At 35.9% G+C, this 17,456-nt stretch overlaps 1 protein-coding gene across 2 annotated transcripts in view; it reads left to right on the forward strand.

Moving 5' to 3' along the window:
• The window catches only part of LOC133664885 (glutamate decarboxylase 1-like), a 354,813-nt gene that overhangs the window by 320,297 nt on the left and 17,060 nt on the right, over nucleotides 1-17,456 (forward strand). For both annotated transcript variants that reach the window (XM_062069880.1, XM_062069881.1), the window contains 6 exons: nucleotides 7,769-7,881; nucleotides 8,007-8,122; nucleotides 8,205-8,284; nucleotides 8,350-8,404; nucleotides 12,708-12,824; nucleotides 12,894-12,958. In XM_062069880.1, coding sequence (XP_061925864.1) covers nucleotides 7,769-7,881; nucleotides 8,007-8,122; nucleotides 8,205-8,284; nucleotides 8,350-8,404; nucleotides 12,708-12,824; nucleotides 12,894-12,958 — 546 coding nt within the window. The remainder of the gene's footprint in view (nucleotides 1-7,768; nucleotides 7,882-8,006; nucleotides 8,123-8,204; nucleotides 8,285-8,349; nucleotides 8,405-12,707; nucleotides 12,825-12,893; nucleotides 12,959-17,456) is intronic.

Consider the following 17,456-nt stretch of genomic DNA (forward strand, 5'->3'; position numbering starts at 1 on the left):
AGACTAATTAGTCTTTGTTTGTTTACTTACTACTAAAAGACAAGTTGTTTAGGATGTTCACTATTAGGGATGTCCGATAATGGCTTTTTGCCGATATCCGATATTCCGATATTGTCCAACTCTTAATTACTGATACCGATATCAACCGATACCGATATCAACCGATATATACAGTCGTGGAATTAACACATTATTATGTCTAATTTGGACAACCAGGTATGGTGAAGATAAGGTACTTTTTTTTTAAATTAATAAAATAAAATAAGATAAATAAATTAAAAACATTTTCTTGAATAAAAAAGAAAGTAAAACAATATAAAAACAGTTACATAGAAACTAGTAATGAATGAAAATGAGTGAAATTAACTGTTAAAGGTTTGTACTATTAGTGGACCAGCAGCACGCACAATCATGTGTGCTTACGGACTGTATCCCTTGCAGACTGTATTGATATATATTGATATATAATGTAGGAACCAGAATATTAATAACAGAAAGAAACAACCCTTTTGGCAGGCCGATGTTATCGGACATCTCTATTCACTATTTTATTTAAGGACTAAATTACAATAATAAACATATGTTTAATGTACCCTAAGATTTTTTGGTAAAATAAAGCCAATTATGACATATTTTGTGGTGCCCTTTATTTAGAAAAGTACTGAAAAATATTGGTATCGGGACAACACTACTGTAAACAAGATGCTTGAAGAGACACACTCCTACTTTGGTCTTTCAAACTTAAGTCATAACATTCAAGCTTAATGACATATTGATTCCTATTGCATTTACTTGTGGTCTTTGTCTCGTGTAACACTTGTTCCTGTGACGTAACCCCTGAGAGAGGTTAAAATGTGTGTGTCCCAATAGCATCAGGAATATGTGAGTATGACGTGAATCGATCATGAGCCTTTATCTATAAGAACCACAATATTATAGTGAACTAACACAATGTTGTACTGACTTTGGAGTTGCATGGAAAATGTCATCTTAAAGGCCTACTGGAATGCGATTTTCTTATTTAAACGGGGATAGCAGGGCCATTCTATGTGTCATACTTGATCATTTCGCGATATTGCCATATTTTTGCTGAAAGGATTTAGTAGAAAACATCGATGATAAAGTTTGCAACTTTTGGTCGCTGATAAAAAAGCCTTGCCTGTACCGGAAGTAGCAGACGATATGCGCGTAACGTCACAGGTTGTGGAGCGCCTCACATCTGCACATTGTTCACAATCATGGCCATCAGCAGCGAGAGCGATTCGGACGAGAAAGCGACAATTTCCCCATTAATTTCAGCGAGGATGAAAGATTTGTGGATGAGGAAAGTGAGAGTGAAGGATTAGAGGGCAGTGGAAGCGATTCAGATAGGGAAGATGCTGTGAGAGGCAGGTGGGACCTGATGTTCAGCTGGGAATGACTACAACAGTAAATAAACACAAGACATATATATACTCTATTAGCCACAACACAACCAGGCTTATATTTAATATGCCACAAATTAATCCACATAACAAACACCTCCCCCCTCCCGTCCATATAACCCGCCAATACAAATCAAACACCCGCACAACACACTCAATCCCACAGCCCAAAGTACCGTTCACCTCTCCAAAGTTCATACAGCACATATATTTCCCCAAAGTTACGTACGTGACATGCACATAGCGGCACGCACGTACGGGCAAGCGATCAAATGTTTGGAAGCCGCAGCTGCATACTGCATTACACATACAAATTAAACAAAATGTTTATGGCAACATTCTGGTTGCGTACTCACGGTACCGCGTCTGCGTATCCAACTCAAAGTCCTCCTGGTAAGAGTCTCTGTTGTCCCAGTTCTCCACAGGCCAATGGTAAAGCTTGACTGTCATCTTTCGGGAATGTAAACAATGAAACATCGGCTGTGTTTGTGTTGCTGCAGCCGGCCGAAATACACCGCTTCCCACCTACAGCTTTCTTCTTTGCTGTCTCCATTGTTCATTGAACACATTGCAAAAGATTCACCAACACAGATGTCCAGAATACTGTGGAATTTTGCGATGAAAACAGACGACTTAATAGCTGGCCACAATGCTGTCCCAAAATGTCCTCTACAATCCGTGACGTCACGCGCAGGCGTCATCATACCGAGACGTTTTCAGCAGGATATTTTGCGCGAAATTTAAAATTGCACTTTAGTAATCTAACCCGGCCGTATTGGTATGTGTTGCAATGTTAAGATTTCATCATTGATATATAAACTATCAGACTGCGTGGTCGGTAGTAGTGGGTTTCAGTAGGCCTTTAAGGCAAGGTTACTCAACAGGTGGCCCGAGATCAGTTCAAAACTTGGCAGACAAACAGTTTTGCAGCAAATTCCTAAAAAGAGTGCTCCTGTTGTATAGAGGATCTTGGACACATTGACAGATCCTTGCATTGACATTTGAACCTTGCTAGCAAACAGAACACAAGGGTTCCAAACTTTCAATTTATATAACAGCAAGTTAACGCATAACATAAATAAAGTATTATTATTACTACTAAATTGGGTGCACATATCTAAGGGTCTTTACACAAGGCATGATGGGTACTCTATCGGCAACTCTCCACCAATGCTCCAATATACTGGAGTTGATTTTTTTGTGTCACAATTATGAAGCTATTTGAACTATACATTTTTTTTTTTTTTAAATAAAATATTGCTAATTATTAGGAATCGATCGACCGCCGATCATTATCGGCTGATTTTATTGAAAAAGTATGTGGTTGCCATTGTTGATTAATGCCTTTTCATGTCAATCATACACAGATCCTCTGTTTATTTTTAGTCCATCGGCTAAAAAGCTATCAGCTAATTTTGTGCCTCCATAAACAATGCGGGGCCACTCCCCGAAGTTAATAATAACTTCACTTCGGACACGCAATAAAAAAAAATCTGACAATTGAGTGAAAACGAGGCTTATTGAATACTTCAAGTTGATGTCCTAATAAGTGTATGTAAGTGATTGACATAAGCACCAGCAAATGAATGAAGGATATTTAAGTAGGTCTGGTGACGGTCACTGCAGCTGGATTAACGCACACACACACACACACACACACACACACACACACACACACACACACACACACACACACACACACGCAACAGGTCCTCATATGTAAGGTCAGATTTCATAAAAATGTCCTCATATGTCACATAGACAAACATACACACACACACACACACGCATACACATTCTTGTATTTGTTACCTTCTTGAGACCTGAGAAAAATGCCTACCTCTTTAGGACCGCCCTTTCTAGATGTATAAAGATTTGTATTTACAACATTAATAATATATACATACTATGCAAATATAAAAAAGGTAAGCTTTTAGTAAAAAAAAATGTCTAATGTTTTGTTTGTAATTGGCCCTGTGATGAGATGGCGACTTGTCCAGGGTGTACCACGCCTTCCGCCCGAATGCAGCTGAGATAGGCTCCAGCACCCCCCGCGACCCCAAAAGGGACAAGCGGTAGAAAATGGATGGATGGATGGATGTTTGTAATTGGGTTTTAATCTTCATTATTTACTTCAAGTTATTACAGTATGTCTCAATATACATATGTATTTTTTAACTAAATGTTGGCCAAAGGGGGTGCATTTCAATTTCTTACACACACTTGTTATTTCATATGTTGGCCTGAGGGGGACCACTTTTAAAAGCGACACACAGTCAATTTGAAAAATCCTTCCTTTTTGGGACCACCCTCATTTTGATGGATGTCACCAGCAGGGGTGCAAATGAGATTTTTGTTTTTTGTTTTTTGTAATGTGCTTAAGACCGATGACAAAGGAGTCAGGGACCACAGATGGTCCCTGTGCCACACTTTGGGCAACCATGCTATGGAAGCTAACTGTTAATGGCCACTATACTCTTAGTACCGTAGTGTATTTGTTCATCTTATGGTCACATATGGGTTGTCTTACGTCAGCACCGGAAGTGGTAAAATCAGCTATTCACCTGGCGGGTTTTTTCGGGGATGAATAGGGAAATCCTTTTCTAGCTGCCGTCTTGTTTTATCATATATTGCTGCCTTTGCACCTGTCAATGTTTACTTCTGGAAGCACATTAAAGCAACAAAACAATCCTGACTTTGGAGCAATGTTCACGGACTCTAGTATTTGGCTCTCTATTGGATGTATTGGTTTTCCGCATTGTGACCATGATTTATGTCCTAACTTGTTCACACCTCCTCTTATGGAAGGTACTTTTCCTTCTTAATGTCTCAAGAAGGGTGAAAATACAAGAACACACACACACGCACACACACATATTCTTGTATTTGTGTCCTTCTTGAGGCCTCAGAAAAATGCCTACCTCTTTAGGACCGCCCTTTTTAAATATATAAAGATTTGTATTTACAACAAAATTATAATATATACATACTATGCAAATATAAAAAAGGTAAGCTTTTAGTTAATTATTATTTATTTTGTTTTTTTTGTTTGTAATTGGTTTTTAATGTTCATTATTTACTTCAAGTTATTACAGTATGTCTATATATACATATTTATTTTAGTTATTTAAATTATTTTTGGCCAAAAGCACTTCATATTTTTACACACACTTGTTATTTCATATGTTAACCAGAGGGGGAGCACTTTTAAAAGCGACACACAGTCGCTTTTAAAATTTGAAATTTGAAAAATCCCTCCTTTTTGGGACCCCCCTCATTTTGATAGATGTCACCAGCAGGGGTGCAAATGAGACATTGTGTATTAGATGCAATGGTTTTCTGTATTGGGACCATGATTTTGTTCACGGGTCCTCATATGGAAGTTACTTGTCCTTGTTGATGTCTCAAGAAGGGTATAAATACACACACACACACACACACACACACACACACACACACACACACACACACACACACACACACACACACACACACACACACACAAGTATTTAGGCTCCAACACCCCCTTTACTGTATGTTATCTATCTTTATGAATGACTGAGTCAAAGCTAATCCTCCCTGGCATGTATTGACTGGCACTAATAGACTGACAGTACATCCAGCTGTTACATAACTGAATGAATCTACATTGTTCTGCTTTTATATTTACTGTGATGTGCATGCACCACATATACCCTAGTGGTACATTACAGCAGTGGAGTCAACTATTATCTATACAATAAGTGTGGTTCTCCACCACTGAATGCTAATGCAATTGTAGTGCATCTCATTAGGATTGTGCAGATAACAGCGAGTCAATGCTACTTTGTTTATTTGTATTCCATTCAGAGTAGGGGTGTATTTAGGAAAGAAATATGTATAAATGAACATTTATAAACAGGTGATGTGGAGTCCTTAGTGTTTTCTGTTCCTGTCATTCATAACATTGCCGTTGGAAAAAATATATATGTGCGACTGGCGACTGTGGAGAAGTCTTACATCACCATTAGAAATGTTCTTTAATGACTGCACATAATTCAAATATTGCTTAGCAGAGCTACGACATCCACCTAGTACACACTTGTAGATTGTATGTGTGTTTGTTTGTCCTTCTGTTAGTTATCAGGCTACTTCATGGTACATATATATACATATATATATATATATATATATATATATATATATATATATATATATATATATATATATATATATATATATATATATATATATATATATATATATTAGGGATGTCCGATAATATCGGTATCGTTTTTTTTATTATCTGTATCGGTTTTGTTTTTTTCGGTTGTTTTTTTTTATTAAATCAACATAAAAAACACAAGATACAATTACAATCAGTGCACGAACCCAAAAAACCTCCCACCCCCCATTTCTTTCTGTTATCAATATTCTGGTTCCTACATTATATATCAATATATATCAATACAGTCTGCAAGGGATACAGTCTGTAAGCACACATGATTGTGCGTGCTGCTGGTCCACTAATAGTACTAACCTTTAACAGTTAATTTTACTCATTTTCATTAATTACTAGTTTCTATGTAACTGTTTTTATATTGTTTTACTTTCTTTTTTATTCAAGAAAATGTTTTTAATTTAGTTATCTTATTTTATTTTATTTTTTAAAAAGTACCTTATCTTCACCATACATGGTTGTCCAAATTAGGCATAATAATGTGTTAATTCCACGACTGCATATATCGGTTGATATCGGTATCGGTTGATATTGGTATCGGTAATTAAAGAGTTGGACAATATCGGAATATCGGATATCGGCAAAAAGCCATTATCGGACATCCCTAATATATATATATACAGTATATATATACAGTATATATATATATATATATATATATATATATATATATATATATATATATATATATATATATATATATATATATATATATATATATATATATATATATATATATATATATATATATATATATATATATATATATATATATATATTAGGGCTGTGAATCTTTGGGTGTCCCACGATTCGATTCAATATCGATTCTTGGGGTCAGGATTCGATTCAAAATCGATTTTTTTTTTTCAATTCAACACGATTCTCAATTCAAAAACGATTTTTTTTCCCGATTCAAAAGGATTCTCTATTCATTCAATACATAGATTTCAGGAGGATCTACCCCAGTCTGCTGACATGCAAGCAGAGTAGTAGATTTTTGTAAAAAGCTTTTATAATTGTAAAGGACAATGTTTTATCAACTGATTGCAATAATGTACATTTGTTTTAACTATTAAATGAACCAAAAATATGACTTATTTTATCTTTGTGAAAATATTGGACACAGTGTGTTGTCAAGCTTATGAGATGCGATGCAAGTGTAAGCCACTGTGACACTATTGTTCTTTTTTTTTTTTTTATAAATGTCTAATGATAATGTCAATGAGGGATTTTTAATCACTGCTATGTTGAAATTGTAACTAATATTGATACTGTTGTTGATAATATTCATTTTTGTTTCACTACTTTTGGTTTGTTCTGTGTCGTGTTTGTCTCAATTGCTCTGTTTATTGCAGTTCTGAGTGTTGCTGGGTCGGGTTAGGTTTTGGAATTGGATTGCATTGTTATGGTATTGCTGTGAATTGTTTTGTTGCCTTGATTAATTGAAAAAATAAAAAATAAAAAATAATACAATTTAAAAAAAAAAAATCGATTAAAAAAAAGGAGAATCTATTCTGAATCGCACAACGTGAGAATCGAGATTCGAATTCGAATCGATTTTTTCAAACACCCCTAATATATATATATATATATATATATATATATATATATATATATATATATATATATATATATATATATATATATATATATATATATAGGATTTTTCTCGAAATGAAAAAACATTTTTTTACTGTAATAAACTGTGGTGCCGTTTTTGCATTTACAGTAATACACTGAAAAATCTACAGTTGTTGATTTGTGGTAAAAAAAACAAACTAACAAACAGGCAGCTCAGGTGCCAAAATTTTACTGTAAAATTGCAGGGTTTTTTTATTTACAGTAAAAAAAACTAATGTCAATTTTACAGTAAAATTCTGGCAACCGAGCTGCCTTTTTTTTTTTTTTTTACCATAAAAACAGCAGTACTGTTTTTCCATTTACAGTAACATACACTACATTTTGAGGTGAAATTATTGCAACTTACCATTTGTTTCCTTTTTTTTAAATCTACTAATAAAATGCATTTAAAAAATGGTGTAATAATAGTATTCACTGTTAGAAGCGGCCCTCTGGGGCCAAACATAACTGCCATGTCGCCCAAGCAGTACTTTGTGTGCTACAGGTTCACATATGAGATTGCGCCCGTCTTCGTACTGATGGAGCAGCTGACGCTGAAAAAGATGAGAGAAATCATCGGCTGGCCCGAGGGGGAGGGCGACGGAATATTTTCTCCGGGTAAGAGGAGCCAACTATGGCTGCGGAGCTTTTAAAAAGGAGCCAGTGCTCTTGTGTCACACCTGATTGGACACGGCAGAGGCGTCTCTTCCCACTGCTGAAGGAGCTCATCTGCTTTCCTGCAGGAGGAGCAATTTCCAACATGTACAGTGTGATGATTGCACGGTACAAGTACTTCCCCGAGGTCAAAACCAAAGGCATGGCAGCTGCACCCCGACTGGTCCTTTTCACCTCTGAGCATGTGAGGCCCACACTGGCTGTTGCACCTCCATGTCCTCCATGTCCTCCATGGCCACAGTCTCACTAGACTAATGTTCTTGCAGAGCCACTACTCCATCAAGAAGGCCAGTGCAGCTCTGGGATTTGGAACGGAGAACTTGATCCTGCTCAACACAGATGAAAGGTTATAGTTTGTTCCCATGCAGATGTGACATAAAACATAACTGACTAGTCAAGTGTGTCTTCTAGAGGGAGAGTCATCGCCGCTGATTTGGAAGCCAAAGTGATTGCCGCCAAACAAAAGGTAAAAAGTCCAAATCTATATTAGTGGAACAGTCCATAGGGATGAATGGAAATAGAAAAAGTCTGTCCATAAACCCACTTGATGTCATGTCTGTGATCATGTTCTGTTTAAGTTAAGTTCCGTTTGGGTTTTGTACACTTAGTTCCTGCTTTTCACTCCCTTGTTTTGTCACCATGGCAACCATTAGTTTCACCTGTTTCACGTTTTGAGTCACGCACCTGTTTTCACTGATCATGTCACCAGTATTTAAACTTGTAGTTGCCAGGCAGTAAGCCTGGCAACATTACCTCTGCTACCCATGAGATTCCTGTTTACTATATAGTCATGCCATGCCACAGTAAGTGTTTTTGTTTCATGTTCATGGTTAATTGCCTTTGTGCTAGTCTTTTGTTTCATTAGTCAAGTTTGTTCCCCGCCATTGTGCGCGCCTTTTGTTTGTTTCCTTTTTTGTAGTTTAGAGTTAAAAAATAAATCATGTCTTTACCTTAACGCCTTGCCCGCTCCAACATTACTTGCATCTCGGGAAAACAAACAACCCCTAGTCCAAGTCTTGACACTTGATAATTTTTCAAAGTCATGTTTTATCATTTATAACTACTGTTCTTGTGAGGGGAGTTGCCTCTTTTAAGAAACTAAATGCAGATGAATTAGTGGTCACATGTAGGAATGATACTCGAAACCGGTTTTCCCGGTTGTTCGATAAGAAAAGAACCGAGTCCTCGGACTCGCATCCCTTTTTGAGAACCGGTATCCGTTATCGAGACCACTGTAGTAAAGAAAAAGAGATGGTTCTTTATTCGAATCCCTCGGAACGAATCCCGTCCCGTGACGGGACGTCACGTAGCTCAGTCATTAGGCGCAGATAGGGAAAGCAGGAAAAACAATAGACCGCGCTCCAAGGTGTAATAAAGTTCAAAACAAAAGGTATAATCCTATGAATAACTTTACTGATAGATTTGAGCAGGGTACAAACACATGACGAACACTTTTACGACCAACCGGAAACATAGCAACCAGGCTGGCAACGCACCTCCTTCACGGCAGCTGTCGCAACTTAAAGCAACCGCAGCACATAGTACATATATATGAGATCTCCCTTTTTTAACTTTTGTTTTTCTTTCCTTGTAAACAAAACAAAATCACACTTATGTGTTGTCTGTCTAATTATAAATAATGCAGACGAGGCGTGTTGGCTGATTTCTTGACGTTTACTTTCACAGCGTACTCATAACCTCATTCTCAGCTGCCGGTGACGACATGCAACAACACTTTTCGGGGCTACCGCGCATGCTCGTCACTCCCGTTGCATGCTGGGTAGTGTAGTTGTTATTTTCCCTAGCTCATAACATCACATCTTTTCCCCTATAAAGAAAGATTTTAACTCAATAAAGTGTATTTCTTTTTTTAGCTTTAACTTTTCATTTTTTAGCATTGTAACCACATTTGCAAACAACTTTTCTCTTCATAGAATTTTCTTTCAATAAAGAAATAAAGTGCAAAAATTTCAAAGCATCATAGCAAACAGTTATGTCAAATAGCAGCAGAAGTGCACTTTTTGGAGAGCTGTATTATTTTAAGTTTGGTGCCCAAGGGACTGATTTTATTTAACACTCTTATTATTTATACACCTATAGTGATCAAAGAGACAGGTTGTTTTTGTGTTAATGTATATATTTGTTTTTCTGAAAAATCCCACTTAATATACTTTGGGTTACAACAGTCAATATTGTTTTATTTTTTTATTTTTTTTTAGGGGGGTAACAGTCAATATTTATTTATTTATTAGATTTTATTTTTTTCTTATACAATAAAAGTGAGCTTTTGTTAAACCAAATATTGTGTGTTTTTTCCCATATACAACAACCTATCTGGACTCGATAAGGAATCGGTTCGATAAGAGGATTCGATAATAGGCTCGAACTCGATAATTTCTTATCAAACATCATCCCTAGTCACATGTCATAATGATGATATTGTCAGAATCAGAATCAGAATCACTTTATTAATCCCTGAGAGGAAATTAAAATTGTCAGCACAATCCCATTCAAGATCAGACAAATATTACAGGGAGACAGAACAGGATCAAAAATTACAGGGAGACAGAACAGGATCGCTGACGGGTCTGCCAACTTCCGGCACTCCTTACAAAAAAGGTGAGAAACAGGTAAACAATGGGGGGGTGAGAAAAAAAAAAAAAACTGTATGAATATCGGACTGAGCAGCCAGGACAGTCATGCGTGTGTTGCTTTCCAGTGTAGTGATACGTATCTTCCATTTTTAAATTCTATGGTTATCCTTACACTTTTCTTTGGACTGTAATCATTGGTCTTATGACGGCAGAGGGTCATAATCGAAAAGACCCAAAAATGAGAGCAAATTTTCAAAATGTTTACAAATTCGAAAACAAATGTAGAAAAAAAAAAAAATCTGATTCAAAACAAAAATACATTGTAAAACACTAATTTTTACAAATGTATGTTATTGCGCTGTTACATGGCATTTCCTTTTAACAACACTCAGTAAAGGTTTGGGAACTGAGGAGACACATTTTTGAAGTGGAATTCTTTCCCATTCTTGCTTGATGTACAGCTTAAGTTGTTCAACAGTCTCCCTTCTGATATTTTAGCCTTCATATTGCACCACACATTTTCAATGTCTGGACTACAGGCAGGCCAGTCTAGTACCCGCACTCTTTTACTATGAAGCCACGCTGTTGTAACACGTGGCTTGGCATTGACTTGCTGAAATAAGCAGGGGCGTCCATGATAACGTTGCTTTCCACTTTCCAGTGTAGTGATAACTTCTAATTGTAATTCCATGGTTATAATCACATTGTAGCAATGTGCTCCATGTGCAGTTCTATGGTTATCATCACACATTCCCTCTTTGGTATCCATTGCAAAAAACTAAGAAATAGCAAAACAGGCATGGAGTTCATCCTTGTGCTGAGGTCTTACATGACATCATGCAGGAAGGTCATTCCAACTTTAGTGTGACTTTAGAGTCGCATTGTTGGGATTGAATTCTGAATTTTACAACTTCAGAGATTCCAGTGTTTCCCACACATTCATTTATTTGTGGCGGCCCGCCACGAAAGAATTACGTCCGCCACAAATTTAAAAAATAAAAATAAAAAAAATAAAACATATATATATATATATATTTTTTTTTTTTTTGGTTTTGTTTTTTTGTCCTCTCCAGCTTCTCAGGCAAATCATATAGTTGATGTAGATGCCCATATCGGCTGTTCAGATTTACTTTACAAAAGAGAAGTGTAGGATACTTCTCTTGTTGCCTTATTTGTATTTGACTTTATTAAATGTATTTATATTAGAAACACAACATGTGTATATAACAAAGGGTGCAAAGTCTGCAGGCAGTAGGAAACACATGGTTAAGTGTAGGGAGTAAAACTGATGGCAGTCTAAAGTTCAAGATTTTTGGAGCTCTTTGTTCAGTGGATCAGATGTTTGATGAAGCTCTGTGTCGATCTACCACCACTACTGTTTTCTGTTTATTTGTTACTGACTGTGGCAGGACACCTCTGCCTCTGTTTCACTTTATGTTGCTGGTAAATAATATGGTTGTAGTAGTAGGATAAAGTTAAATTATTTAGTATGCACTAATTAAAGGGGCAGAGCTTTATGAGACATTTTAACTTTTATATTTTATAAGATATATTTTTGTAAGAACCACAATTAATACATATATTTCAGTGAATAACTTATTGTTCAAATCTGTATATAAATATGTACATAAAATGTTGTAATTATATTGTAAAATGGATGTATGGATGGACGTTTAAAACAAAACTGTTATTAATTAGTAAGTGTACATTTTTTTAGCCTTTTTAGAGAAAATCATATCATTGTAGTAAATTATGCAAATCACTCAATGATGTCATGGTGACCACGCCCATAGCCACGCCCCCACCGCCACAGGTATCTTGGCAGTTTATGGGAAACACTGGATTCTATTGTATTTTTCTGCTGTACAAAGACAGGCGTTGATCTGAGCTGCAAAGTACTGTGTGCCAAAGCAAGCAAAGCTACATTAATAAGCTTATAAAGCTTCTGCCCACACACATATGACGTCCACCGGAGCAAAATGCTGGAAGTCATTCTTCAAGGAAAAATGATGTGGAGGCTGGAAGGGGCGGGCAAGCAATTTAGCGCTAACCATATCTGCCCAGAGGAAGAGAGTGCATTATTAGAGGAAATGTTCCATCCTGTTTTTTTAATGTTAGAGAAAGACTGTCATTACCTGTGTGTGTGTGTGTGTGTGTGCGCGTGTGTGTGTTCAGGGGTATGTTCCCATGTATGTCAACGCCATGGCCGGCACCACCGTCTACGGAGCCTTCGATCCCATCAATGAAATTGCAGACATCTGTGAGAAGTACAACATGTGGCTCCATGTGGACGTAAGGCATCTGTCATTACAACACTAACATGTTCTAGTGTGTTCTTCCTCACTGATGCATTGTGTGCAGGGAGCGTGGGGTGGAGGCTTGCTCATGTCTAGGAAACACAGACACAAGCTGAACGGGGTGGAGAGGTGAGTCAACATGTTGAATCTTCATGAGGCTTTTATTTTGTTGAACAAATTCTGTGCAAAAATATTTACTCCCTTCAAATTCCCTGACCTTTTAGGCAGTTAATAGTGCAGTAACAATCAATGATGTACTGTATCAACACACGTTCTCCAAAATACCCAAATGAATGTAGACATGATTTAGGTGAGGGGGGTTCAATCAAATGTTGGTGAGTAACTGGATAAGAGGATGGAGATGCAAGAATTTATTTTGGAGTCGTAAATATTGAGTATGGAAGTCTGGTACCTTTACACTACATTATGTTATGTTGTTATGTTATGTTACCTTACTCGTCGTTATGTTATGTTACGTTACCTTACTAGTCATTATGTTATGTTATGTTGTGCTACGTTATGTTACGTTACGTTATCTCAATAGTCATTATGTTATGTTACGTTGTGCTACGTTATGTTACGTTACGTTATCTTACTAGTCATTATGTTATATTACGTTGTGCTACGTTATGTTACGTTGCGTTATCTTACTAGTCATTATGTTATCTTACGTTATATTACTAGTCATTGTGTTATCTTACGTTGTGTTACATGATGTTACGTTACGTTATCCTACTAGTCATGTTATGTTACGTTGTCCTACATTATGTTATGTTACGTTACGTTATCTTACTAGTCGTTATGTTATGTTGTGCTACGTTATGTTACGTTACGTTATGTTACGTTGTGCTACGTTATGTTACATTACATTATCTCACTAGTCATTATCTTATGTTACATTGTTCTACATTATGTTATGTTACGTTATGTCACGTTATCTTACTAGTCATTATGTTATCTTACGTTGTGCTACGTTATGTTACGTTACGTTATCTTACTAGTCATTATGTTATGTTATGTTGTGCTACGTTATGTTACGTTACATTAGCTCAATAGTCATTATGATATGTTACGATATGTTACATTACATTACCTCACTAGTCATTATCTTATGTTACGTTGTGCTACGTAATGCTATGTTACGTTATGTTATGTTACGTTATCTTACTAGTCATTATGTTATGTTACGTAGTGCTACGTTATGTTACGTTAGGTTATCTTACTTGTCATTATGTTATGTTACGTTGTGCTACGTTATGTTACGTTACGTTATGTTACGTTACGTTATCTTACTAGTCATTATGTTATGTTATGTTGTGCTACTTGATGTTACGTTACGTTATCTTACTAGTCATTATGTTATGTTATGTTGTGCTACGTTATGTTACGTTACATTATCTCAATAGTCATTATGATATGTTACGATATGTTACATTACATTACCTCACTAGTCATTATCTTATGTTACGTTGTGCTACGTAATGCTATGTTACATTATGTTATGTTACGTTATCTTACTAGTCATTATGTTATGTTACGTAGTGCTACGTTATGTTACGTTAGGTTATCTTACTTGTCATTATGTTATGTTACGTTGTGCTACGTTATGTTACGTTACGTTATGTTACGTTATGTTATCTTACTAGTCATTTTGTTATGTTATGTTGTGCTACTTGATGTTACGTTACGTTATCTTACTAGTCATTATGTTATCTTACGTTGTGTTATGTGATGTTACGTTACCCTACTAGTCATGTTATGTTACGTTGTCCTACATTATGTTATGTTACGTTACGTTATCTTACTAGTCGTTATGTTATGTTGTGCTACGTTATGTTACGTTACGTTATCTCACTAGTCATTATGTTATGTTACGTTGTGCTAGGTTATGTTACATTACGTTATCTCACTAGTCATTATCTTATGTTACATTGTTCAACATTATGTTATGTTACGTTATGTCACGTTATCTTACTAGTCATTGTGTTATGTTACGTAGTGCTACGTTATGTTACGTTACGTTATCTTACTAGTCATTATGTTATGTTATGTTGTGCTACGTTATGTTACGTTACGTTATCTCAATAGTCATTATGTTATGTTACGTTATGTTACATTACATTATCTCACTAGTCATTACCTTATGTTACGTTGTGCTACGTAATGCTATGTTACGTTATGTTATATTACGTTATCTTACTAGTCACTATGTTATGTTACGTAGTGCTACGTTATGTTACGTTATGTTATGTTACGTTATGTTATGTTACGTTATGTTATGTTACGTTATCTTAATCGTCATTATGTTATGTTATGCTACGCTATGTTATGTTACGTTACGTTACGTTACGTTACGTTACGTTACGTTATGTTATGTTATGTTACGTTATGTTAAGTTACGTTATGTTATCTTACTAGTCATTATATTATGTTACGTTGTGCTACGTTATGTTATGTTACGTTATGCTATGTTATCTTACTAGTCATTATGTTACGTTACGTAGTGCTACGTTATGTTACGTTATGTTATCTTACTAGTCATTATGTTATGTTATGTTGTGCTACATTTATGTTACGTTACGTTACGTTACGTTACGTTACGTTACGTTACGTTACGTTACGTTATCTCAATAGTCATTATGATATGTTACGTTATGTTACATTACATTATCTCACTAGTCATTATCTTATGCTACGTTGGGCTACGTAATGCTATGTTACGTTATGTTATGTTACGTTATCTTACTAGTCATTATGTTATGTTACGTAGTGCTACGTTATGTTACGTTACGTTATGTTATGTTACGTTATCTTACTCGTCATTATGTTATGTTATGCTACGTTATGTTATGTTACGTTACGTTATGTTATGTTACGTTATGTTAAGTTACGTTATGCTATCTTACTAGTCATTATATTATGTTACGTTGTGCTACGTTATGTTATGTTACGTTATGTTATGTTACGTTATGTTATGTTATCTTACTAGTCATTATGTTATGTTACGTAGTGCTATGTTATGTTACGTTACGTTATATTACTAGTCATTATGTTATGTTACTTTACATTATCTTACTAGTCAATTTGTTATGTCACGTTGTGCAACGTTATGTTACTGTACATTATCTTACTAGTCAATATGTTCTGTTACATTGTGCTACGTTATGTTAAAAAAAACAGCTTTGTTTTATTAGTCAACATTGCAACTTTTTCTAAATTACATTTAAACTTTAAGCTTTTTTATTTCACTTTTGTTATGTTTTTGTTTATTTTAATAGTATTTTTAGAATGTGCCGTGGGCCTTTAAAACATTAGCTGTGGGCCGCAAATGGCCTCCGGGGCACACTTTTGACACCCTTGCTATAGATAATAAAAAATTAAATCTGATAAATCTATGGATAAAAAGCAGAGCCTGGCGACACATGCGCGTTTATCATAACTCTCTCTCTCTCTCTCTCTCTCTCTCTCTCTCTCTCTCTCTCTCTCTCTCTCTCTCTGTCTCTGTCTCTGCCCCTCCCTCACCAATGATGCTGCGGGCACAATTTGTTTTGTTTTCAACCCCTTCTTAACCCTGAACGTACATTGAAAATACACGCAACCCTAACTCAAAATACCGGACATTTGAGGCATTTAAGAAACTCCGCCCAGACAGCTCCGCAAAAGAGGACATGTCCGGTGAAAAGAGGACGTATGGTCAGTCTATCGTAGCCCGTTAGCTGCTAGCATGCCGTGTGTTGTGCCTCGGTGTGCATTGTTTACACAACTTGCGTTGCGCTACTTAATATGTCCGTGTGGAAACTCGTTCGGTACACCTCCGGACCGAACCGAAGCCCCCGTACCGAAACGGTTCAATTCCAATACACGTACCGTTACACCCCTAGACAAGACACCAACAAACATTCTTTTAAATTGTCCTTAAAAGTGTGTTTATGTCCTTTTTATGTTGAGCTGTTCAAAAAAGCATAATATTTTAATAAAAAAACATTTCATTAAAGCAAACTAACTGTCCTGTCTTGGTAATAAACACTTGAAAATGATTTGACTAAACTGGGTAACACATGGCACACTGACAAAGCTTAACCTATTGTTACTATAACAATCTACAAGGTTAATATAGCTGGCTTCTCTTTCTTCGCCTCCATTTTTCTGCTTTCTTTCGTAACTCTAGTTATCATTACGTATATGTATTGTTGCATTTGAACAACTGTATTGTTGATAATAGAGGTAAATTATTGGTATTATTCTTTATCAATAGTACTATTTCTATTGGTATTTGTATTGCTCCATTTGTAGTGTAATAATGCTCATTGTCATTTCTGTATTATTATTTATTTCACTAACTGCTCCTTTGCTATCACTTTTACCATCATATTTGTACATGTCGTATCTGCTGATGTTGCTCTATTGTTGTTGTTGTTATTGTTGTGTTTGCTGTTGTTGTTGTCGTCTCTCTGTCTAATCCCCCTCTTGTCCCCCAAATGATATCTATCTGCAATTAACTGTGACTTCTTTTGAGTTAACTATGAACCAAGTAAGATTAATTGCCATTACATATTTCAATGGTTTGACAGACGTTAAATTACGTTACGGTATGTTATCCTTTCCATACCAATATTCAATATGCCGT

The sequence above is a fragment of the Entelurus aequoreus genome, linkage group LG14 (assembly GCF_033978785.1).
Source record: "Entelurus aequoreus isolate RoL-2023_Sb linkage group LG14, RoL_Eaeq_v1.1, whole genome shotgun sequence".
NCBI classification, from domain to species: domain Eukaryota; kingdom Metazoa; phylum Chordata; class Actinopteri; order Syngnathiformes; family Syngnathidae; genus Entelurus; species Entelurus aequoreus.